Source organism: Bos javanicus, chromosome 3, assembly GCF_032452875.1.
Source record: "Bos javanicus breed banteng chromosome 3, ARS-OSU_banteng_1.0, whole genome shotgun sequence".
Taxonomy (NCBI): domain Eukaryota; kingdom Metazoa; phylum Chordata; class Mammalia; order Artiodactyla; family Bovidae; genus Bos; species Bos javanicus.
In genome coordinates this window covers 112,389,271-112,413,540 of record NC_083870.1, presented here as the reverse complement: position 1 = coordinate 112,413,540, position 24,270 = coordinate 112,389,271, and the positions used below count along the sequence as shown (strand labels likewise).

The following is a 24,270-nucleotide window of genomic DNA, read 5'->3' as shown; positions in this document are numbered from 1 at the left end:
TTCTCCCATCCTCATGGCTCCCTTGTCACTTCTTGCAGGACTTAGCTCAATATCGCCTTCTCAGTGACACTTCTCTGACCAACTCTTCTTTTTAATTTAAAAAAGTTTAAAAATTTTGTGGCTGCGCCACATGACATAAAGGTTTGAACCCACATCCCTTGCACTGGAAGCACAGAGTCTTAACCACTGGACTGCCAAGGAAGTCCCCTGGCCAGCTCTTTAAAATTGTGATATTCCTCTCCCCAGCACTCCCCATCACCCTTCACTGCTTTATTCTCTGCACTTCTCTGCTTTATTCTCAATACTATCTCATACACCATATAGTTACCTAATTTCTTTCTATCTCCCTCCACTAGAATGTAGGTTCCAGGAAGGCAGTTTTCCAGTTTTGTTCACTGCTGTAGTCCAGTGCCTGGCATATGATAGGCACTCAATAAATATTTCTTAAGTGGAGAAAACTCTTGAGAGTCCCTTGGACAGAAAGGAGATCAAATCAGTCAATCCTAAAGGAAATCAACCATGAATATTCATTGCAAGGACTGATGCTAAGCTGAAGCTCCAATACTTTGGCTACCTGATGTGAACAGCTGACTTTTTGGGAAAGACCCTGATGCTGGGAAAGACTGAGGGCAGGAGGAGAAGGGAGTGACAGAGGATGAGATGGTTGGATGGCATCACTGACTCAATAGACATGAGTTTGAGCATCTCTGGGAGATAATGAAGGACAGGGAAGCTTGGTGTGCTGCAGTCCATGGGGTTGCAAAGAGTTGGACATGACTTAGCAACTGAACAACAAAGTGGATACATGTGGGACTTCTGGAAAGACTGCTGAAGGGAAGGCGACTCAGCTGAGAGAATATTCATTGACCCTTCCTTCTTTCTTCCATTCCTCCTTCCCACAGTTTGGAACTCAGATGTGGTGGATGGACCTCCAGTCACCACCTTGGATCCTGAGATAACCTGGAGGACGGGAGCCACATAGCCATGATACAGCAGAAAGACACAAGGAGCCTAGATGGAGACACTTGAACAGCTTTGGGTGAAAACCTTCAGATTTCTTTCACAGAAGAAGAATAGACTTCTACACCATATAAACAACTGTGCTTCTGGGTAACTGCCACACTGGCATCCCCAGCTGGATATGACTGCCCAGAACATTACTCTATGTCAGAGAGTCCTTTCCTCCTTTCTGTGTGTGGCAAATTCCTACACTTTTCAATGTCATGCTCTCCTGAGAAAATGTCCTGAATGTTGCCTTCTTTCTGGCAGAATTTCATTTTTCTTTTTTTGATTATCTTGGTAGGTCGGGTAAGTGCATTTCTTTCCAGTGGATTCTGAACTCCTAAAGGACAGGGATCCATCATCTATTCTTCTCATAACCCTGGCAACTAGCACAGAACTTGGCACTAGGGCTGACTCTATTTGGCACGTGATAGGGCTTAATAAATGGATGCTGAGTTGATTGGCTGAACACCTCTAGTCTTAGAAAATCAACATCAATGAGCCAACTACAGACTCTGTTCTATCACTGCTCACATGTCAGAGCAAGAAGAACTCATCATTCCAAGCACTGTCACATTAATAATAACGACAAGGCTAATGATAATGATGATAGCTTCTTACACAGGAATATCGTTTTGTAATTTTCAAAGCACTTTCCAATCTGTTATCCTGCTTGTACCTCACAATACCCTCTGCAGTAGGGAGGGTCAGGTATGCTTCTGTTCCGGTTATAGATGAGGAATGTGGTGATCAGAGAGGCTAAATGAGTTTTCCAAGCCATTCAACTATTAAGAGGTAGAGCTAATACCAAACTCAGGTCTTCAGGCTGCCAAACCAGAGCTCAGCTGTGAATGATAAAACTAAATGACTAAAACATCATGATGATAATAACAAATAAGCCCCAAGCCCTCCAAAATGAGAAAATTAAAAGAACCAGATTCTTTTTGTCCTAATAGATAAGGCCTGTTTCCAAATGCAGCAACAGCAAAATATTGAAAAATGACAACCCAAACAGTAAGGAATTGGTTTAACAAAGTTGGATTAGAGCCATCCACTGAAATGTAAGCAACCTTTGGAAAGAATAGCAATCACTTCTTGGCCTTTTGGCTAAGATCAAGTAGAAAGAATAGCAAAAGTCTTTGAATACTGATATGGAAGGGCGCCCAAGATCTATTGTTGGGCAAAACCCAAAACAAAGCTCAAAAAAGAAAACCCAATCCATATTACAGATTATATACAGTGTGATCCCCATTCATATAGACAGGGATCTGCAAACTGCAGTTCACGGACTCGCTACTGCCTGTTTTTGTAAATAAAGTTTTATTGGAACACAGCCACGCCCATTTGTTTACATATTGTCTATGACTGTTTTAGCATTATAACAGCAGAACTGATAGTAGCAGAGACCATCTGGCATGCTAAACCTAAAATATTTACTCTCTGGTCCTTTACAGAAAAGTTTGCCGACCTCTGGTATAGAATTTATATTACTTTCTATATATATATATATGTATATATATAAAATATCTGGAATGAGATAACAAGCCATTTATACTGGTACTTTAGGGAATGGTAGTATTGGGAGATGTTAAGTTTTTAGAGCATATCTTAAATGCTTCTGTATTAGTTGAATTTTTCTAATAAACATGTGTTACTTTTCTTATATATTTATTTTTGTAGAGCATCTTACTTTTATTGTTTTAATTCATTATCCTTTCCACCATAAAACTATACATCAATGTGTTCTTCTATTAGTCATAAAATGGCATTAAGGGCACATAATCCAGATAGAATCTCTGAAAAACAAAATTATTCTAATTTTAATGATTATTCCAAATAAGATTCTAAAAGAGAGCATACATTATTTTATTTTCCAGGAATATGACATTGCTGGATCAAAAAGTTAGAAGGAGAACATATTGTACACATGATGCCTCTCTTTTCTGACTTGGAAAAGGTATAGAAATATTCAATGTATTAAAGACATCAATATTAGTTAATGATGATATGATAGTAGATTATCAGTGAGCTCTGATTCCAAAATCAGTAATTTCTGTCTTCTCTTTTAAATATTTTATTTGTCTTGCTATCCAGTGTTATAATAGTTATAAGGAATACTGTATTCATTATTTGAAAAATGTTTACACTTAGAAAAATCTGAAGAAAAACATGTGTTAAGTTGAAAGTAAGCATGAATGAAGAGATCTTGAATTTAGAAAGACTAGGGCAGAGCTGAGTCGGGGGAGCAGATACGGAAATCTGGTAGGAAAATTCAGGCTTAAAGTGTTACTGTTAAGGGCTTGAAAGAGAAAATAGGTACTTTTTAGTAAATTTCGGAAAAGTTGACTCATCCTGGCATTTCCTGAGTTATTTCAGATTCTCTAACACTTGCTTTGAACTCTTCTTCCCTCTGTCTGAAACCCTCTCCACCCCTGCTCTTACACAGGGGGCTTCTCAACCTTTAGGTCTCTTCTCGGTGAGGCCCTCACCATTCTGAAGTGGGCTCCCCATTTCTCTTTCTTATGGTAGTTTGTTCTTCCCTCACTTCTTATGCTTCTCGCTTCTTGTTTGTCTCCTTATTTATTGTCTGTTTCCTCACCTTCACGTTTCCCTCAAGTTGGGACTGTGACCCTTTTGCTCACCGCTGTATCCTCTGCATACAGCACAGCGCATGTCATGAAGTAGGAGTTTAATAAGCATTTGTTGAGTGAATGAATGGTTTCTAGACATGTGCATGGATGTCCTAGCCTGTCCTGGCCCAAGAGGAAACCACCACACCTGCTGGAAGATGAGAATAAAGGTCCCTCCCAACCACCTTACTGGTTTTTCTGGTCTGGAAAAAGACACAAAACCTCCCTGGGACTCGTTTTTCAAAACTGTGTTCAAAACACAGGATTCTCATTCCCTCTACATCCTTCTAGCAGATGGAGAAACTACCCAGGAGGCTGCATTCAGATAAGAAGTGCACCAGAGCGTGGGGTAATAGAGATACACAGCTGACATGACTGCATTCAGAGTCATCTCTTAGAAGGGCTGCCCAGAGATGACCAAGACAGCACAGCCACCTTCCGGGAGCAACTGAACAGAGACACCTACGATCCCACCCCACCCACCCATCTTCACCTTAGATAGGTGGACCTCCAACGTTCCATTGTAGTAGAAATGCCTGTGAGCTTAGGATGTGAACTCCACGGGGCCTGGACTTTGCTTTGTTCCTTGCTCTGTTCTCAGCCTCTGTAGCAGTGTCTAGTACACAGTAGGTGCTCAAAAAATACTCAGTGAGAAAATGAATCAAAATGCCTGATGGTCCCTTGCCTCTTATGCAAAAGTTTAATCCTATGATACCGCTCAGGGGACCGCTGACTTAAACTTGTCAATCTGGTGGTTCCTTTGGGATTGGGAGTTGGGATACAAATCGGGAAGTGATTCAAAGCCAAGAGGGAGGCAGCCCTGCTCTCCTAGGAGAATGGAGAAGCAAAGAAAACTAACCTACAAAGAAAAGTGAATGTGGCAAATACTCAGAAAGGAGCAGGGAGCAGGTCGAGTGGTTCTGGAGACGGAGGAGGACCATCCTCCCATTCAACCTCCGATTCTCCCACCTTGACTGTAATCCCCTTGGGACATCACGCTTCCTGCCCTTGGGGCTCTTATATTTTAAAAAATGTATTCCATTTTGATGCTAAGTGAGAGAGAGTTTTTGTCATCCATATTGTTAAAATACAGTGCTCTTTGGCTTAAATCAGTTCAGCTGTTAGTTTTCTTTTTATAATAAAGTCTTTCTGTCTCAAGTTGGTTTAAGTGTTTTTGTTTTTCACCTTTTTATAATAAATTACTCCTTTTTCTTCTTAATAGTTTCTTCATAGGAACTAAATCATCCCTCACTAAGATGGGACCAAATTGTTTTTGCTTTTCCCTTAGGAAGTTGGCAGGAAATAAGGAAAGACTCCTGGTCTGTTCACCCTGGATCAAAGAGGGGTTGACTTGGGTCAGAGAGTGGTTTTCACTGCGTTAAGCCCAGCTGAGTTTGGCAACCTCTCTTGAGGTGGATCCTCACACCTCCCAAAGCAGAACCATTGAAACCACAGCTCCATGGAGACCCAGATCCTTAGCATTAGTGGAGCCCTGGATCTCTCTAAAAGACAGGATTCTGCCTTTGGACAGAAGATGGCTTCTAGATAGATGTGGCCAACTATTCTTTTCCTAAAAATCCACACCTGCCTCAATGTGCAAGTCCTCTGTGGGCTACCAACTCAACCTAGGGTGTTCTACGGATTTGCAGAGTGTAGAGTATCTAAATTCTTTGCCAAGGATTGGAGAAGTATATAGGACACACGCATGCACAAATCACAAATATTCATATATTTTAAATATATGTCCCATTCTACCAGGCTAGTTCAATGAACAAAGGTTTTATCTTCCAGACAAAGGCAGAACAAATGAAATATCTATCACACAGGAGGAGAAAGGCAATGGGATGGAAGAGCAAAGATCAAAGTGTGTGCCAACTACTGTCGAGCCCACTGCCAGGGGCTCTGCTGATTGACCAACCCTCACAACAACCTCTTCATGGAGTACCACCGTCCCTCTCTGACAGACAAGGAGGTGATTCTCAGAGAAGTTAAGTAACTTGTTTAAGGCCATAGAGGTGATAAGTGATGGTGATCTCCCTTATATAGATATTGAACGTGAGGGGATATCATCAAGTTCTTGGGATCCAGTAGCAGAGTAGACCCATTCCAGGAACCCAGGGATATGGAGAAGGAGACCATGGAATCTCCCTGGGTTCCACCAAATGGGCTACCTGTGAAGAGGGCTGGGACACAGTAGAGAGGTGATCCAAATTTGGAGGTGTGTAATCTGAGAAGGAAGGAAGGAAGGTCCAGGTCTCACCAGGTACCTCCCACCCCAAGTAGACACACCCACTTGGCACTTGCACCGAGGATCCTCATAAGGTGGCAGAAGGTGCACTGTGGGCTGTGTCTCTCCCCTTGCCCCTCCCCAGTAATTGGCCCCCTTTGGCTGCTTAGCAGGCTCGGGTGGCAGCTTGGAAGGCCCTATTCCCCAGAGCTTTGTTTTGTATCTGAGGACCCTTCCAGATATGGTCTTAGGCCAACAGCTGAACAGGGAAGGGGCTTCTTTGGGAATGAGGACCTAGAAGTGTGAGTGTAGCACGTGGATTTGTAGAGAAGACCTGGGGGAGAGGAGACCACAGCCAGGTTGTCATGACAAGGGGACCAGGGAGGAAGCTGAGGGAGTTTCTACCCTGTAGCCACTGAGCTCAGGGATGATGAAATGCAGTCATCTTATAAGAAGGTTAAAAATGGTTACATTTGGGGTAAAATTTTAGAATCCCTGCCATGTAGAAGACTCAGGTGGGACAAGCTAGATGTTACTCTGATTGTTGCAAAGGCCTGGCTGGGGTGGCTCCAAGTGCCACATTTGGGTGACTTCTAGCTGTGCTCAGCCACTTGACGAAATTTAATAAAAGGTGCAGTTGTGCAAGGTTTATGCGACTGAAGGATCAGGGAGCAGGAAAATTAAGGGTATTGATGAAAGTGTAATTAAAGAAATGAACAATAAAGAGTGAAGATGATGTCACGGCAGGGAGGACGGTGGTGGGCGGAGTAATGGGGGTCCTGGCTGAACCTAAGACATGCCTCCTGCTGGCGTTCCACAACTTGTGACTGCATTTGTTCTGACATCAGCATGTGGCGACTGAAGACAGGAGGTTTACCAAATGGTGGTTATTGAGAAGAAGACAGGATGGAAGAGAATCCAGGCCAGTCCCACGAGGAAAGACGACCACAGGCAAAACTTTCTCTAACCTGTGCCCCAAGCATCTTTGAGAATTGTATCTGACACATAGCAGGTGACTGAGAGTCATGAGGATTTCGGTGAGTCAATGGATGCGAACTGCTCAGGACACTGCTGGCTGTTGGCAGACTACTAAGTTCACCACTATTATGATTCGGATTATTTGTGAGCGCGTGTGAACTATTCCCAGGAGTTGCCACAAATATTTAATGAAGGGACACTTTAAAAGGTTGCTGAGGTCCCACATTAAACAAGTGGGGGACGTGAGCCAGGAACTTTTAAAATTTTAACTGGTACTGTGACCCCATTTGTACACACCGGCTCCATTTGTACACACCGGCTGATGAGTCTGGCGGAACTTGGGTTACAGTAGCAATAACAAATTCCATCATCTCCAGAGAATCTACAGAGTACTTAGTCCATCCTGGGCACTATCTTCCTACATTTCATTTATATGTATAAAATATCTTTTAATTTAACCTTCTGCAACATAACTATTATGATCACCATTTTATAGCTGGAGAAATGGGTTCCAAGAGATAATATCTAACCAAGTTGACAAATCAAGCAAAAGATGGAGCTAGGATCTGGATAATGGCGCCTGGGATCATTAGAGAAAAAGAAAAGGTCAAACAGAATAATGGAGTAGAAGAAAGTGAAGTGCTCGAGAACCTGGAATATTTCTCCTGCTGCTGCTACAACTGGAATATTACAGAATGTTTGCAAGGTGCCAGGCCCCAGACCTGGGCTTTCATGCATGGATTCATCAAGTGCATTTCTGTGCTGTAGAAATTATTCTACCATCATTTTGTAGATGCAGAAATAGAGTTTTGGAGAGGTTAAGTAACTTGCTCCAGGCCATACACACTATTGATCCAGGGATTTTTGCAGAAACAAACACCTGTGGCTGGTGATTTGCTATGTAAATGCTGGGAAGGATTGAGGGCAGGAGGAGAATGGGGTGACAAAGGATGAGATGGTTGGATGGCATCATCGACTGAGTGGACATGAGTTTGAGCAAACTCTGGGAGACAGTGAAGGACAGGGAAGACTGGCATGCTGCAGTTCATGGGGTTGCAAAGGGTCGGACACGACTGAGCAACAGAAGAAGAACAACAACAAGAAGTGAATATTGAAACACTCCAGTCAATAACATTTGGCTCACAAAAGACATTAATATGTCTCTGGTCAATAAGTCCTTAAGGAGTAAACATGAGCCCTGTACCCAGTTGATCTGATGTCAATGCTCTTGCCCAGGCAGGGACTGAGGCCTGCGTCAGTAAGCAGATTCTTATGCAAACACAGCCATGCCCATCCCTTTCTGATCCATCTTTGGCTGCTTTTGTGCCATAGTGGCATCAGTAGCACGGAGTAACTGTGATATAGACTGCATGGCTCACAAAGCTGAACTATTTACTGTCTGGCCCATCAAGAAAAAAATCTGCTGACCCTGGCTCGACCCCCATATCCTTCAGCTTGCTTTCATTAATCTGAAAGTGGAATGAGAACAAAAGGATGGGATAGCTGGAGGGATGAGAAAATGTGATCAAGGGATGTCATTCTGTACTGACCTACATGGGAGGAGAGTCTGACGGGACCCACATATACGGGTGGCTGAAGCACTTTGCTGGGCGCCTGATATTAACACAACACTGTAAATCAAGTGCACTCCAATATAAAATAAAAATTAGATGAAAAAAAGTGTCCGAAAGTGTCCTGTTTATGACAGGGTGCCAGAGGATGGCCAAGGAGTGCCCCTGGGACAGAGATCCAGGCACTGTGACCCCAGGACTCGGGTGGGCCCTGCATTTACCCAGGAGGGTGGGAGGCTTTGGGTAGAGACAGAGACTGAGCCTCACATCAGAACCCTCAGCAAATGCAGGGGCATGGCCTTGAAGACGCCAGCTGATCGCTTGGGCTGAAGTTATGAGACTGAAGAAGATCTAGATTTGACCTTTGTAGAAAAGGGTGTAAATGGGAGTCGTGATGTCAAAACAGAAACGAGGTGCAAGAAGAAAGCGAGGCCCCTTTTCTCCCGGGCCTGAGGCAGCTGGGTGCAAGGGCCCACTCCGAGGGCCACAGAGAGGCAGGGGCTCTGTAGGTGGCAGCAGGCTCCCCGTGACCCCGTCCAACCTTCTCCTCGCCACACTACGCCTCCCCCATCCCTGGCCAGGTGTGGTTGGCCCTGCCCACGTCATCTCTGCCCGCCCCCCTGGCTCTTACCTGTGTAGTCGATGACAAAGCCGGTGTTGCTCACTGAAGCATCGCTGCGGAAGGCGAGGAAGAGACTGTTGCTGCTGCTTTCGATGCGGCCGGGAAGCTGGGAGCCGTAGAAGCTTCCTATGAGGGGGCTGAGAGAGTCCCGTCCGTCGTAGATATGGAGGAAGTCGTAGCCAGGCTCCAAGTTAAAGCTGGGGAACAAACACATCCCGACCCCACCCCGCTGAGGTCACATAAAGGCTGGTACCCAGCCTCGGGCTCAACCAAAGGACAGGGTCCCCAACACAGCAAGTCCTCCAGCCCCCAGGCACCCAATCCCTGAGACCTCCTGGCCCCGCCCGACCTCCCAGTGAGAGAGAAGATGGACAAGGCAGGCTTGGACAGAGCGCCAGATTCTAGCATCAGGGTCCAGAAAGCTGGAGCCAAAAGCCTAACACCCTCTTTTTTTTTTTAAAAAAGAAGGTGTTTTAAAAAATTGAACTATATTTGACATGGCATATAAATTTGAGGGGTACAACATGCTGATTGACTACATTTATATATTGTTATATGATTTCCTTTGTAGTGATAATTAGCACCTCTGTCACATCATATAATTATCGTTTCTTTTTAGCGGTTGGAATAATTAAGATCTAGCCTATTACCAAGTTTGATGATTATAACAACACTGTTGTCTATATTCACTACACTGTGCACAGAAGGGAAAATCAGTTATCAGCTCTACACATCGAGTGGTCAGAACCCACAGAGCAGGCCCAGAAGCCAGGCCTCTTACCTGCCTCTACTATTCTTTACACTGTCCTAAGCTGCACCTGCTTCTCTGAGGGGTGAGAGCCACCCAGGGAGCCATTCACTGGCAGGAAGGGGCTCATTCTCATGAAGGACCCTCTCTTCATTCACTTCCCCCCTCCCCCAGCCAGTTTGCAGCTCACCCCATTCCTGGCTCCCCCACGGGTGTCTCTTTCTAAGAAATCCTGACCTTGGTCTATGAAAAAAAAACAACCCATTTTACAAACCTTCTTAGCTTAGCAAATTGAGCCTTAGAGTTCTTGAGTGTCTGAAATGGCTTGAATGAAAATGAGGGGAAATACCAAGGGCCAGCAAGAATGTGGAGCCGCTGGAACGCTTACCTCCTGCCGGCCGGGGTGTGAATTGGTTCAACCACTTGCGGAAACTGTCCTGCAGTATCTGCTGGACCTGAACCTATGCTTGCCCTAGGCTGCCCCATGCCTGCCCCACAGTGCAGCACTTCCGCTCTTAGGTATACACCCAACAAAGGCGACTGGTGCCAACCAAGGGTGCCAAGATGGAAACCACAGAAGTAAATGGGTTTGCGGAGAACAGTGGTCTGATGCCAACTTGTTCACAACCTAGGGTTGGGATATTTAGATCCTCCATTTGGCTGGACTGACAACCAAATGGTGCTTCTACCCTTTAAGACATGGCAGAGACAGGAGGCCATTTACTCTCTAGGACAAAGGTGGGGATAGAGCTGGCAGAGAGACAGGGGGTCTGGGAGGACTAGACGTGGAGTCACATACGCACTGGGCTCCCTGCTACACAGCGCCCTCTCACACTGCTGGCAGTGCAGGGTCACCCCCCACGGCTGGGTGGTATGGGCTTCTTGCCCCCGTAGTTCAGTTGCTCCACCTGCTCTTTCAAAGGTCACCAAGGGTTTGGGAGTGAGTCAGTTTGGATTCATTTCCAAAAGGCCTCCATCTGCCCTCGTGTCTCTGCAACCATGGGGTTTTATCTGAGCACCCGCAGTATGCCGGCCACTGTGCAAGATGCCCAGGACTCAGGCATGTCAGACACCATCCCTTCTTCAAGAAGGTTCTGGATTGGAAGGAAGTGATGGACATGAAGACAACAAAGTCTAAAGTCTGTGCAGGCTAGTGGGAACACAGCACCAAGTTCATCAGGGAGGATGGGAGTGAAGTTTGTGTTGGGGCATTAGAAGATCCTCAGGGATTGGACAAGGAGGAGAAAGGAAGTCACAGTGAGGGGATGAGCAGAAGCAAAGTCATGAAGTATGAAATAGTCTTGGCAACTGTGAGTAGTTCAGTCTGGCTGGAGCTCAGGGTTAGGACTGCGTTGGGGAACTGAGGGGAGAGGCAGGCCAGGGCCAGATGGTTTGAAATGAAACTCAAAAGACTGGACCAAAAAGAAAAACCCCAAACAAACAACTCCTCCCCACCCCCAAATTAAAACCCAAAACAATGTCTCCCTCTTATAGAAAAGAGGGAGACTTTGAAGTATTAAAAAAACTAGGGATATATCTGTTTCTTTCTTTGCTTTTAAACCGAGGTATAATTTATACATGCTGAAATGATCAGCACTTAAGGATACCACTCCTTCAGTTTTGACACGTGTCTATCAAGACCCAAGGTTTTCACCATCCCCCAAAGTTCCCGGTCGGGGGGGGGCCCTTCTCAGTTGATCTTCCCCACCCCCAGAAGATACCATTGAGCTGACTTTTTATCACTGTGGATCAGTTTTGCTGATTCTAAAATTTCATTTAAGTGGAATCATACATTATGTACTCATGTGTCTGTCTTCTGCTGCTCAGTGAGATATTTTGAGACTCATCCACGTTGCTGTATGTGTCAGTAGTTCATTTCCTTTTATTGCCGAGTAGTATATCATTGTGTGTTAAAATGGTAAATGAGGTGCATATTTCAGCGTTTTCCAGTGACAGCATCACTCTGACACCGAGCTAAGGATGAGACTGGCACAGAAGGCAAGGTGGAGCAGAGGAACCAGTTAGGAGCCTGTGGCAGTAATCTAGACAGGAAGCAGTAAGGGCATCAACCAAGACAGTAGGTGGGAGGATGGAGAAGAGGGGAAAAGCTAAGGTTAACACAGCTGAAGCCCTATGCCTTGGCCACTAACAGAAGAAGCAGTGAAAATGGACAGTGCGGTCACCCCCGATTTTCAGAATAGAGATCATCTAGGGGGAGAAGCAAGGGGATTAGTTTTGTATGTGTTGTAATCACGAAGCCTGCAGGTATGATAGAGACCGTCCAATAGTTGGCTATGGAGCCCGCAGCCCACAAGAGAGTCTGCGTGGGTGGCAGACTAGAGTTCCAGTTTACAAGACGTGAGTGAAGCGTCGGAGTGGATGAGCTTGTCCAGGGAGGAGGTGTGGCGGGCAGACAGAGGGGCCTGTGACAGAGCCTGGCAGAGGGCGAGGGGCATGAGAAAGAATCCATGAACTCCCAGAAGAAGCTGGAGAGCCAGAGGGGGTAAGTCCAAAAAGCCAAGGGGAAAAGCAGGAGAAGGATGCAGGGAGGGATAAAGAGAGGCGGTTGGACAAAGTGTGGAAAATGCAGTTTGGTTTGGCAGCCAGGAGTGCAGAGGAGTTGCCAGTGGAAGCAAGGAGTCAGAAACTGGATGTCAGTGATTTGAGAGTGAACAAGAGGCGAGGAAAGGAGAGGGAACCAGAGATGATTCTTGTGAAGAGTTTGCTTCTAAAGGAAATCAAGGAGATAGTGTTGGAGCTTGGCGGGGGAGTGGCTAAGAGATTCCTGGGCTGTTCCTAAACTGGAGAGGGTGGTAAGAGAAGCTGGTGAGAGCAGAGGGGGAGAATTCAGAAGAGCAGGGGCAAAACGACCCTGAATTTCTGAATCTTGCCATCCTCAGAGGTTAAAAAAAAAAGGAGAGACAAACCAAGAATAATAGGTACTTTATAAATTATCATAAGGATTAAATAGGGCTTCCTAGCTGGCTCAGTGGTAAAGAATCTGCCTGTAATGCAGGAGACGTGGATTTGATCCCTGGGTTGGGAAGATCCCCTGGAGGAGGAAATGGTAACCCACTCCAGTACTCTTGCCTGGGAAATCCCATGCACAGAGGAGCCTGGAGGACTGCAGTCCTAAGGGTTTCAAAGAGTCAGACACGACTGAGTGACTGTGCACAGGGATCGCATACGAGGATACTAGGCATGAAGCTGCAGAGCACAGAGCCGGGCACAGGAGATGCTCAAGGAGTGCTGGTGTCTCTCCTCCTCTGGACTCCTTCACCTCCCCTGGAATAGAGTCCTGAGCACAGAGGCCGTATGTATGCTCACCCCGACCCAGGTCTGCACCCCTACCTGTGCTGAGCCCTCCTCCTCCCACCCAGGGGAAAGGTACATACATGTTAAATACCAGGGCGATGACATAGTCTGGCGAGACGGTCACCTTCCAGTCACACTCCTTGCCCGGCGGGTAGGGTTCTGGGTAGTTTGGTGACAGGATGACTCCTGATGGTCCCGTCAGGTCTCCCCCGCAGGGAGCTGAGGAGAGAGGAAGACAAGGGTGAGGCTGTCCCGACACCTGATCACCTTTCCATCAGCGCTGGTAGAGGAGGGACTGCGTCTGATCGACCTAAGTTAGAACGTGGTTCCAGAGGCTCAGGGGAGGGTGGAGTGCCATGGGGGTGAGGTCTCACGTTAAAGTGATGGAGCTGTTTGGAAGTGGAGAGAGGAAGGGCTCGCACAACACTTCAGTGCACTAAATGCCACCGAAATGTTCTTTTTTAATGGTTACTTTTATGTTATAGGGATTTCAGCTCGCTAAGCTATTAAACAACAAAAATAAAAATACCTGGCTCTGTCACTTCCTGGCTGTGTGACCTCAGGGAATTTATCTAACCTTTCTAGACCTCAGTGTCTCTCCTCTTTTGCAGAGGTAACATGTCTTTCATGGAGCGGTTGTAAAGATTTGGGAGATGTCTGTGAAAGCATGTGGCATACTGGACCTCGTCCATGTGTGAAGCCATTACTAGGCTTTCAGACATATGAAATACTCGGTCTCCTTTCAAGGCGTCAGATCCCATTTCTGGTTGAGCTTTATGGGTTATTTACCACTAATCCCAGCGCACTTGATGTCAGGAGGAGCAGAAAACAACCACGTGTGTCTGCCAAGTGTGCCTGGGCTCCTATGCTGCCAGTGCTCTTGGCACCTGCGTGGGGCTGCAGATACCTTCCAATTTTCTCAAAGGCCTTTGTCCAAGAGAGCATGTGCTCCTCTGTTGTATGGAAATATTACAAATCCCCAATTAGTCCACGGTGGTCCCCCTCCCCTGAGATGACAGGCCTTTCCAGCAGGTGGGAGGGTGGGACGGTGGCTGGGAATATAGCAAGCTGCTCATCCGGAGCCCCTGGGGGAGCAAGTCCCAGATCCTGAATCTGGTTCTCCCCCGAAGGGCTGGGTTATTGGACCACAGCATGAGGGTCTGATAAAGTGAAGGTTGGGAGGTTGTATGGGGATGTTAACAGGAAAAGACGGCTGAGACTAGACATGGCTTGGTCTGAAAACCTCAGGGCACCACTGAAGGTTGGCGGTAGAGTGGGCAAGCAGTGAGCCTGCAGAAGGGCCAGGCCTGGACGTGGAGCTGGGAACTGAGGGTACATCCAGGACTGGACTTCAGAGCAGCCACTTGCTTGTCCCAGAACTAAGCTTTGCTTCCTCAGTGTAGCTTTTATGAGGGGTGAGCCTAAAGGGCTGGATCAATCCCCAACGGGGCCTCTTTAAAAAATGGTAGGTCTTCGGATGAGGCCATAAAAGCCCTAATGTGGCTGAACATAAAACCTGAGGGATCGTGAGTAGTGTGGGCTTTTTCTTGTGGGAAATATTTCTCAAGTCCCAGCTTGAGTACCAGATACACTCCAGTGGACACCTGTTAAAGGTCACACATGACATATGGCATTTTATATCCATATCTCATTTCTATCTTATAACAACTCGGTAAGCTATGGATTACCCTTCCTGACTCAGAAAAGTGGAAACTGAGGCTCAGAGAGGTCAAGGAACTTGCCCAGAGTCACTCTGAGACTCAGACCCACATGTGTCTGGCCCCCAAGCCCATCACTTCCCCCATGCTCCTGTGCTACCTCGGAACCACTGGCGGCAGTGGCAATCGGGGGGTGCTGTCCCTCCCTGCAGGCCAGCGGGGGCAGGGTACCCAGGAGAAGAGCTTCTGGGAGTGAGGATGGTCCCTTGAGTTGAGTCTGTCTTGTATCTCACTCACTTCTTCTCCATTGATCCTTCTTCAGACAATATGGTTCGGTGGATGGGGCAGACGGGAGGCCTGTCTGATCAGGGTGAAACCTTGAACTTAACAAAGCAAGACCACACTGTCCTGTCCACTGAGTGTGGCCCTGCCCAGGCTGGCCTAGGAAACACAGTGGTACTGCCAGGAAGAGCAGAAAGCCCTGCTCAGGGCAGTGGTCCCAGCTCCTGGGGCATCTTCCCAGTGCTCCCTCTGTTCAGGCAAGGGCTACCAGGCTCTGCCTTCCTTCACAGGCCAGGGGTTCCTTCCCTTAAGTTTTCACAGATGGGGTGAATCTGTGTGTTTCAAAACTGGCCCCCCCTATTTTTCCACCAACCCCCCAGTGCTCTCAGTCTGTTTGGGTTTGAGGCCCTGCTTTGGCCCAGCTCCCTGTGTGATGGCCCCCCCAACATCAGGCAGTCAGGCATCTGCTTCCCACCCAGGACCCTGGTGTGGGCTTTGTCGCTCTTGGCCAGTTGTCCTCAAGGCTGTGGGTGGACTCCTGGGATGCTGCACCCGCAGGATGGTCAGGTCCTGCCACTCGGGTGGGGCTGGTTGAGGGGCACAAAGTCCCCCTTCCCCTTCTAGCCCAGGTATTGGCCAGGAGGACATCTGAGCTGCTGGAGACTAAATGAGGCCTTGGTGACAAGCCAGTGGCACCCCATCCTGTCCGGTGGGTACTCAGGGCTGGGGTTGGGATGCCAAGCTGGACCCAGGAGCCAGGTCTCCCTTCCAATGGCTTCCACGCCCTCACTCTGGCCCTGTCCACTCCCCACTATGAGTTAGAGACAGAAGCCAGGCTCTGCCCTCAGATCTAGGCTTGATCTAACGAATCACCATGCCCAGGTGTGAGTCAGGGAGACAGGCACTGGTCATTCCAGGTGGCTAAAAAGTGGGCCAGCTGTATCAAGGGGTGAGAGCTGCAGAAAAGACCATTGATCTTGACATTATACAGTCCTGGGTTCAAATTTCGAATCTGGCCTCCTCCTAGTTGTGACTTTGGGCAAAGCTATCCCACCTCCCTGAGCCCCTGTTTTCTTATCTATAAAATAAAATTAAAGAATAATGGCTATAAAGGCCTCTGACATACACAGTGTTTACTATGAACCAGGCACGGCTCTAAGCGCTTTATAGCGTTAGCTTATTCAATCCTCCACACAACCCCAGGAGCTGGGTACTATTATCTTCCCTGCTTTACAGGGCAGGAAACTGAGGCATAGGGAGATGGTGTGGTTTGTCTAAGGTCACATAGCCTGTCCTCGTGAAGCTGACTTGAACCAGGCAGCTGGAATCCGAAAACTCACTGCACAGTGATTTCATTTGTGAAAATGTAGCCACATCCAGCCCAGCGCCTATGGTGGGGAGGATGCTCTCAAACGCTTGTTACCTTCCTTTGCTTCCTCCCTATAATGAAAGGGCATGAAGGCCAGCCAGACCTGTCCTGGCAGAAGGCCAAGGGAGCTGGAAATGAGGAGGGGCTTGTCATTTCCAGAAGAGGCAGACGCTCATTTAGTTGTGAGGAATATTTCCCCACGCCAAGCGCAGGAGAATGGGTAATGAAAGCCAAATTAACCTCTCTGCCCTGCCGGCTACACATGCACTGCTCTTGCCGGCTCAGCTCGGGGCTTCCCCCTGCTCCAGCCGGGACAGCCTCGTGTCAGGACCCGCTTTTCTGTAAGACAAACTGAAGGAATCCCAGCCTGAGACAAGGCAGAATGAGAGGTCGTCTGACCCCCTCATCCCCCTCGCCTCCTAGAATTCCCTCCACCGGATGGAAGTCTGGTTCGGGGAAGGGAAGGGAGTCCAAAAAACGTGAAAGAAGGAAACAAACAAGGGAAGGAAGGAGAGCGGAATTTGAAGAAGGAGGAAGAAAGGACAGAAGGAGAGAAGTGAATATTTCTTGAGGTCAGGGTTAGTGCTGGCTCACCCACAACGCCACGAGGGAAGTACATTTACCTTCACTTTACAGATGAGGAGACAGAGGGTCAGAGAGTTGAAGCAATTTCCCCGCAGCCACTGAACTAGTAAACAGCAAATCTCTGAACCCCCCTGACCTGTCTTCTTCAATATCCTCTGCTCTCTTGGCGGATCGCAGCTGCAGTTGAAAAGCGAGAGGGCTCTGAAACCCAGGCCTCACCTTCCTGTCCATGGCACTTGCACTGAGCTCCTGCCACACACACCCATGTGAGTCCTCCCTGCCACCGAGGGCCAGCACTCAGTGCTCACCATCAACGCCAGGCTGCAGGGCACGGGCGGCAAAGGCCAGTCCTCAGCTGCCTGGACAGCACCTCCCACTGAGCCTGTGTGCAAAGAGGGGGCTGGGCGTCACCGGGGTGGGCACTGCTGGGGAGCATCTCAGGAAGTCCCTGGTGGGAGTCAGGAGCGTGAAAGGCGTCGCGTTCAGGCTGATGTGGGGGTGACTCTTGGCACTGCCGTATCCTGGCTCTGTGATTTGAGACAAGATACTCAAAGTTCCCAAATTTCAGTTTCCTCTACTGTAAGATGGGGCGATGGTGCTCATTACAGAGAGCTGCAGGGAAAGCTAAGTGAGGTTGGTGAGGAAACATCCAGTCGGGGCTGCACGCAGTAAGGAGCCCAGGACTCCTGGTCTCTTCTACCATCCATTGCCGACACAGTACAGAGCTACTCTCTGTTTTGCCTGAGGAAAAGAGCCATGTGGCCCTGGAATGTCTGTTTCTATCCATTTCTCTTTCTTTCCTGTCCTCCTCTCAAGTTCCTTCCTCCTCCCAACCTTTAGGAGCCAGAGAGCAGGACTGATTACTCAGGGCCCAACCTGCATAAGCTTTGTGACCTTGGACACATTGCAGACCCTCCACTTCTTCATCTGTCAAGTAGGGAAATCTAAGGACTAAGGACAGAGCTGGAGAACCAAAAGCCGGGTAACCAATCATTTCCTTGTGAAGAAGAAGAGCAAAGGTCTTCCCTTTACAGCCAGGCCTGTGAGTGCCCTCCCAGTGCTTCCGGTAATAGAAGGGTCATTTCAGAACCTGGGGACCCTTGTTACCCGAGGTGACCCATGGTCCTCCTCCCAGTCTATAATATGGACCGGGCCAGGAGAAAAGGGACAAACAGAAAATTTGGGACCATTTTGAAGTGGAAAGAATTTGTAGTGTGTAGAGTGTGAGTGGGGTTTCCCACATGGTGCTAGTGGTAAAGAACCCGCCTGCAAATGCAGGAGACATAAGGTTTGATCCCTGGGTGGCGACGATCCCCTGGAGGAGGGTACTGCAACCCATTCCAGTATCCTTGCCTGGAGAATCCCATGGGCAGAGGAGCCTGGCAGGCTGCAGTCCATAAGGTCACAAAGAGTTGGACCCAACTGAAGTGACTTAGCACCACAGCACACGCACAGACACAGAGTGTGAGTGTATGACTGTGAGTGTGTGTGTGTGTGTGTGTGTGTGTGTGTGTGTGGTGTGTGTCTGTACATATGCAGGCAAAGCAGAGTAAATGTGGAGGCTCCTGCACCTTTCAGCTATTCTGACTCTCCTGGACAGACTCCTAACGCAGCTGCCACTTAAGGGGCTGGGAGACCTGGAGGAGACCAGTGGCGGGACCAGGGAGTGGGGTCACACTGCAGTTGCTCCGTACCGATGCAGGTCGGCGGGCTGGGCTGCCAGAAGAATCTGTTCTCGATCTTCACGCAGCTGATCTCTGCGCTTCCCTGCAGCGCATAGCCGGGGTCACACTGGAACACCGTGGAGTCGCCGGCTTCCCAACTGTCGCCACTCCGGCTCCCATTCTGGGGGACCCCTGGGTCATTGCAGGATGTTGCTGTGGACACTGGGAGAAGAAAGCAGAGGAAAAAGCGGGGTTGCCTAGGTGTCTGCCAGAGAGCGAGGCTCCCAGCTCACCACACTCACCGACGCCACCATTTCCATCCCCAAGGTCTCTGCCAGAATTTCCATCGCCTCCCGCCAGGATCAGCAGCTGCAGCAGCCGTGCCACCACCTCTGTTCTCACGCCCGTTCCTGCCACCTCCACCACTGCTCCTGCCCGTCACCTGTTCTACCCGGACCTTCACCATCACTATCATCCGTCTATCATGAGACACTAGACGAGTTAAGCATGGCTGCCCTGCTATGACAATAGAACTGAGTTCAATTTGATTTAACGACACAAGCCTTGTTATGGGGAGCTTTCCAATTTTGCAAAATGTCGCTAACATGATCCGTATGAGGGAGTGACAAGGTAATTAAGAATAAACTCTAATATGCAATCAGAAAGGTCTGCAAGGGAGTTTGGGAGTTGGGCTGCCTGCATGCTGAGTGGTGGTTGAGAAGATGCTGGAGTTACTAAGGTCAGATGAAGGTCGTATTCTCCCTTGCATGGCAACCAACCCATAACTCATCAGACTGAAACAGAGAAATCTGGTGTTTACAGCAAGTGGCATGGTAGAGTTCAAAATAAACATTACTAGCTGGGATGTTTTAAAAATTCAATAAACCTAGGAATTTGGGAGATATTTGTAGCCTAATATCAGGCAGCATAATATAGAGAAGCCCGTTTATTTTAAAAGCAAACATCAAATAAATGATGGAAAGGAGGAACAAATGAATAAAAGCATGACTGAAGGAATAAATGGACAAAATGCAGGTGAGAAAACACACCAAAGGAAAGGGTATGAGAGGAAGTCCAGAGAAAGGATTCCGGGGCAGCTGCATCAACCCCTGCTCCTCCAGGGTCCCCGCCTGTGTCACGGGGCATAGACTGTGCTCAGCAGGCCCTGGGAATAGGAGACTCTGGGGCATACAGGATCAATACAGTCATTGGCTTGGAGGGTCAATTTTTCTCAGAAATTCTGGGAAAAATAACTTTTACATTAAAACAAATGAATTTATTATGGTATAAAATGTAAAATTCACAGTAGTTCTTTTTTTAAGGAAGATTTTTAAAATGTGGACCATTCTTTAAAGTCTTTATTGAATTTGTCACAATGCTGCTTCTGTTTTATGCTTTTCGGCCATGAGGCATGTGGGGTTTTAACTCTTGGATCAGGGATCGAACCCACACCCCCTGTATTGGTAGGCAAAGTCTGAACTAACCACTAGGTTGCCAGGATAGTTCCCACATCAATTGTTAAGCAAACCAGGAGGCCTTAGAGAGAGTTTATGCTTTCTACATCCTCCAGATCTCCTGGGATATGTATCCACTCTCTTCTGTTACTCGGTGTAAAAGCCCAGGGCACCTGTACACACTGATATCATTAATTATAAGATCTAGGATTGCATGGACAGGTCCTGGAGTTGGAGTATCTAAGAAAGTATACAACAAACTGAGTCCCACAGCCAAATCTGGCTGTGTGCCTGTTCTTGCAAACAAAGTTTTACTGAAACACAGGGGTGCTCACTTGGAAACACATTGTTTATAGCTGGTTTCATGCTCTGATGACAGAGTTGAGTTGTTATGACAGAGATCACATGGTCCACAAAGCCTGAAACATTTACCACCTGGACTTATACAGAAACAGCTTGCCAACTCCTGGTTTATGGTACCTTAAAGTCTCCTCTTTTGAAAGCACATATTAAAACCTGTCCCTTGCTTTGATCCACCTTTAATCATTCACACCCTCAACGATCTGCTATCGCTGTGTTTCAGCCACAGCTGTAGAATCTCCCTGCAGCACAGCCAGCTCAGTGCTCTCTCTCCCAACACCCCTGCCCCCAGGGCCTTTGCACCTGCTGCCCCTTCTGCCTGGAACGCTCGTGCCATAGATCCTTCTATGCCAGCTCTGTCTTGTCACTCGGTTTTCAGCTCCAACATCCTCTCCTCAGACAGGCTTCTTTGATCACCTTCTTCTGGGCTTACCCTTTCACCCCTTTCATCAAATTTGTCACGTTTCCGTGTTGTGTTCCCTTCATAGCACAACCTGTAATCATCTTGCTAGTTCACGTGTTTTCCTCTTTATTGTAGCTCGCTTGTGCATTATGATGGGAACAGAGACCTTGGCTGTTCTGCTTCCAGCTGTATCTCCAGGGCCTAGAGTGGTCCCGGCACACAGTGGTGTTCAGTAAATATTTCTTGGGTGAATAAATAAATGAACAAACCGTCACCATCAGACACTTACTGAATTTATTTATAAAGCCAAACAAGAAGCAATCTTCTCCCTTCCCAATTAAAAACAGACTTAGCTTTCAACTCCAGCTTTACAGCATATACATGTAAATGATTCTCTGGAAGAAAAATAGCTCACTGTTCTGACCATACAGGGGAGGCAATGGAGTGCGATGATTAAGGGCCTAGGTTTGGGAATCAGACACAGGGGATTTGACCCAGGCTCTTCTACTTACTAACTCTAGATGACATTGCATGAGAAACCTCTCTGGTCCCCACAGTCTACATCTGCAACATGGATTAATAATGATGCCGGTGCTTTATGGGTTTTGTGAAAATTATAAGAGATAATGTCGCAGAGAGTTTAGGGTGGTGCTGGCTCTATAGATGGCCGTGATTACGCGTGCCTGTCCTTCAGGGCTCCCTCTCACCTTTTCTTCATTTTCACTTTCTCCCTTTAATGCTCCTGAATGTGAGCTGCTCAGCAAAGCCCCCAGGGAGAGGCTGGATCCATGTGGTGCAGACAGGATGTTAGATGTTACACAGTCGTGTTTACTCAATAAAGCCAAGCCTGCACTAATCATCCCTGGCATTTCTGTACAATCCCCTGTCAAACACACACGATAACATTAACGTGGGGTTAGCCGTTCCCTCTTCCCTAGAGCAGTGCTGGTATTTGCTAAGTGATGACAGCAACAGGGAAGGTGACCTTTCCCAAACCGCGGGTATACCAGCATGCCAGGCCAGGTTGGCACAGCCTTCCTGGAGCCTAGGCCATGTAGTTCTGCCCACTCCTCTCTTTGTGGACCTAAGTGATACTCAGGGTGACTTGCCTAGGGAAACCCTGTGTTAAGAGAAAACCATCCACTTGTTCATGTCTTCATGTACCCAGTGGTCCATTGAGTAGTGAGTGGGCTCCTGCTGCAGGAGTCTGGTGGGGGGCACAAGGTGGCCCCCTACCCCCTAAGAGTTTCCTGTGGGCTGGCAAGTAGGTGGCCAGGTCCCCGGCAAGGCCGAGTGCCTAGAATTGGCAAAGTGCTGAAGAAACAGAAGTGCTGGGGGTCCAGTAGAGACAGCCATTTATTCTGAATGGGGAGCTTAGGAAGAAGTGGCATCTGAGATGAACCTTGAAGGAGGAAGACAGCGTCTATGAGCTGAGCAGTGTGTGAGAAAGTAGCTGGGTGAAGGCATGGCTCACGGGAGCGCCCAGGGACTCCGGCCCACGTGGCAAGCCTGAAGACACGCTGGAGGTCAGATATCGCAAATCCGTGGGGGAAATCTGCCAGTACGATGATGGGCCTTTTGTAAAACCGTACCCATCAGCTTCAACACAGAGAAAATACATATCTGGCTTAATTATTCCTAATTCTCCTTTCCCCAGTGAAAGGACTGAGCTGTCTCTTTATCATTCCACTTGCCTTTCTGCTGGGAGAGCTTTGTATGGCGGATGCCAGCAATCTCCAAAAGTTTGTTTCATGAAATGCTAGTCTTTTGAGATAGCCTTGGAAAAAGTCACCCACGATAAAATATGTTTGAGAACTGTGACCTGCCCGACACCTTCTGAATTCATCTGCATTAGCAGAACAGATGTTCTCGGAGGCTCCAAATTACAGATAATCTCTTTAGGTCTGGCTCAACCTAAGCACCTTCCTGACATAATTTGATCAGGCAGACTTCCTTTTCTTGCAATACCAGTGAACTGCTCATGGACCTCATGGGGACGATGTCGGGAAATGCGTAGCTGAAATGACCCTTGTGGCCCCACAATGGGACTCTAACCTTAGGTCAGTTCAGTGTTACTGGGTGATCACCAGGGGCCCTCTCGCTGGGTAAGTGGGTACTGGCTTTCCAGTACGAAGACTCCCAATGAATCCCACAAGGAGCTATTTCTCACGAGGCTGGCAGCTGGTGTGAATGTTAAGTGGGCAAGTTACTGAGTACATAGGAACATGGTCCTGGAGACCCTCATGTGTGCCAGCCCCCCACCCGACACTGCTAAATGCTGGTCTCCATGGGGAAGACAGATGCCTAAAACAGCTGGAAGTAGGCTCTGTAATGCCATTACAGCCTTACCGGTGCTAGAGATATACCCAATCACCCTTAGCTGATCTATATACCAGGTGAGAAAGTGGAGGCAAAGCCACAGCCCAGGTGCCACACAGCCTTGCTCTGGCCATCACCATGGAAACCACCCCCTCACACCCACCGTGGAGTAAGGAGATGGTAATGAGACAGCTGCTGTATACTAAACATGAGCGTAGACAGAGGTGGAGTGATCCGTGCAGGGAGATGAGTGATGGAAGAGGCACTTCAGAGGATGTGAGATGATGCATCGCAGGAGAGGCAGGACCATCACAGACGCGAGCTCATATCAGGACCTGGATGTCTGAGCACTGCCCATTTTTGGTAGCTCTCTGTGATGCTCCTCCACACTTGGCTACCACAGTACATAAGTAATTGAATGTAGATTACTCATATTTGGCTCCCAGTCCTTACTGAGATCTGCACTAAATTAAGAATCAGAGTGTGTGATGTGTCAGATCAGTTCTTCCGTGACTGTGCCCCAAACCACTGTCAGCTTATTCCTGCCCTGCCTCCCTCCACATACTCCAGGTTTCAGCCAAGGACAACCCTCTACATCTGGAGCCCATGATCTGCCTCTGCACCTCTTCATATGTCCTTCACACCCAAGATGCCCTTTTCTCTCTTACTTATCTGATAAGGACCCAGGAATCCTGCAAGTCCAAGTACATGGCAACTCTAAACCCACGTTATAATTAACCATACTCTCCTTGAAATACTGTCTATTCTTCCGTAACTTCTACTCATCGTTTGGGTCAGAGCTTGAGCATCGTCTTTCCTGGAACATCTTCCTTGATGTTCCAAGGTGACCATTGTAGTTCACACTTCTTTCTCCATATATTCATCGATTGGCATGTCAGTGTCTATTCGCCTGCCTGTCTTCCCCTTTAGAGTAGGCTTGGCATGAATGTTAAACCAGCATTGCCCATAAACCAGGCACAGAGCAGATGCTCAACAAACATCTTTACCCGAGTGGAGAGATGGTGGAAAGAGGGGACTTGAGGGAGGGGGACGGGAGGTCGAGGCAGGACTGATGGAGGCGGG

The 24,270-nt window shown here is 47.9% G+C and overlaps 1 protein-coding gene across 4 annotated transcripts in view; it reads right to left on the bottom strand.

The window, feature by feature from the left end:
* Positions 1-24,270, bottom strand: part of CSMD2 (CUB and Sushi multiple domains 2) — a 694,802-nt gene that overhangs the window by 139,051 nt on the left and 531,481 nt on the right. For all 4 annotated transcript variants that reach the window (XM_061412621.1, XM_061412618.1, XM_061412619.1 and 1 more), the window contains 3 exons: positions 18,682-18,873; positions 13,174-13,312; positions 9,040-9,227 (listed from right to left, as the gene is read on the bottom strand). In XM_061412621.1, coding sequence (XP_061268605.1) covers positions 9,040-9,227; positions 13,174-13,312; positions 18,682-18,873 — 519 coding nt within the window. The remainder of the gene's footprint in view (positions 1-9,039; positions 9,228-13,173; positions 13,313-18,681; positions 18,874-24,270) is intronic.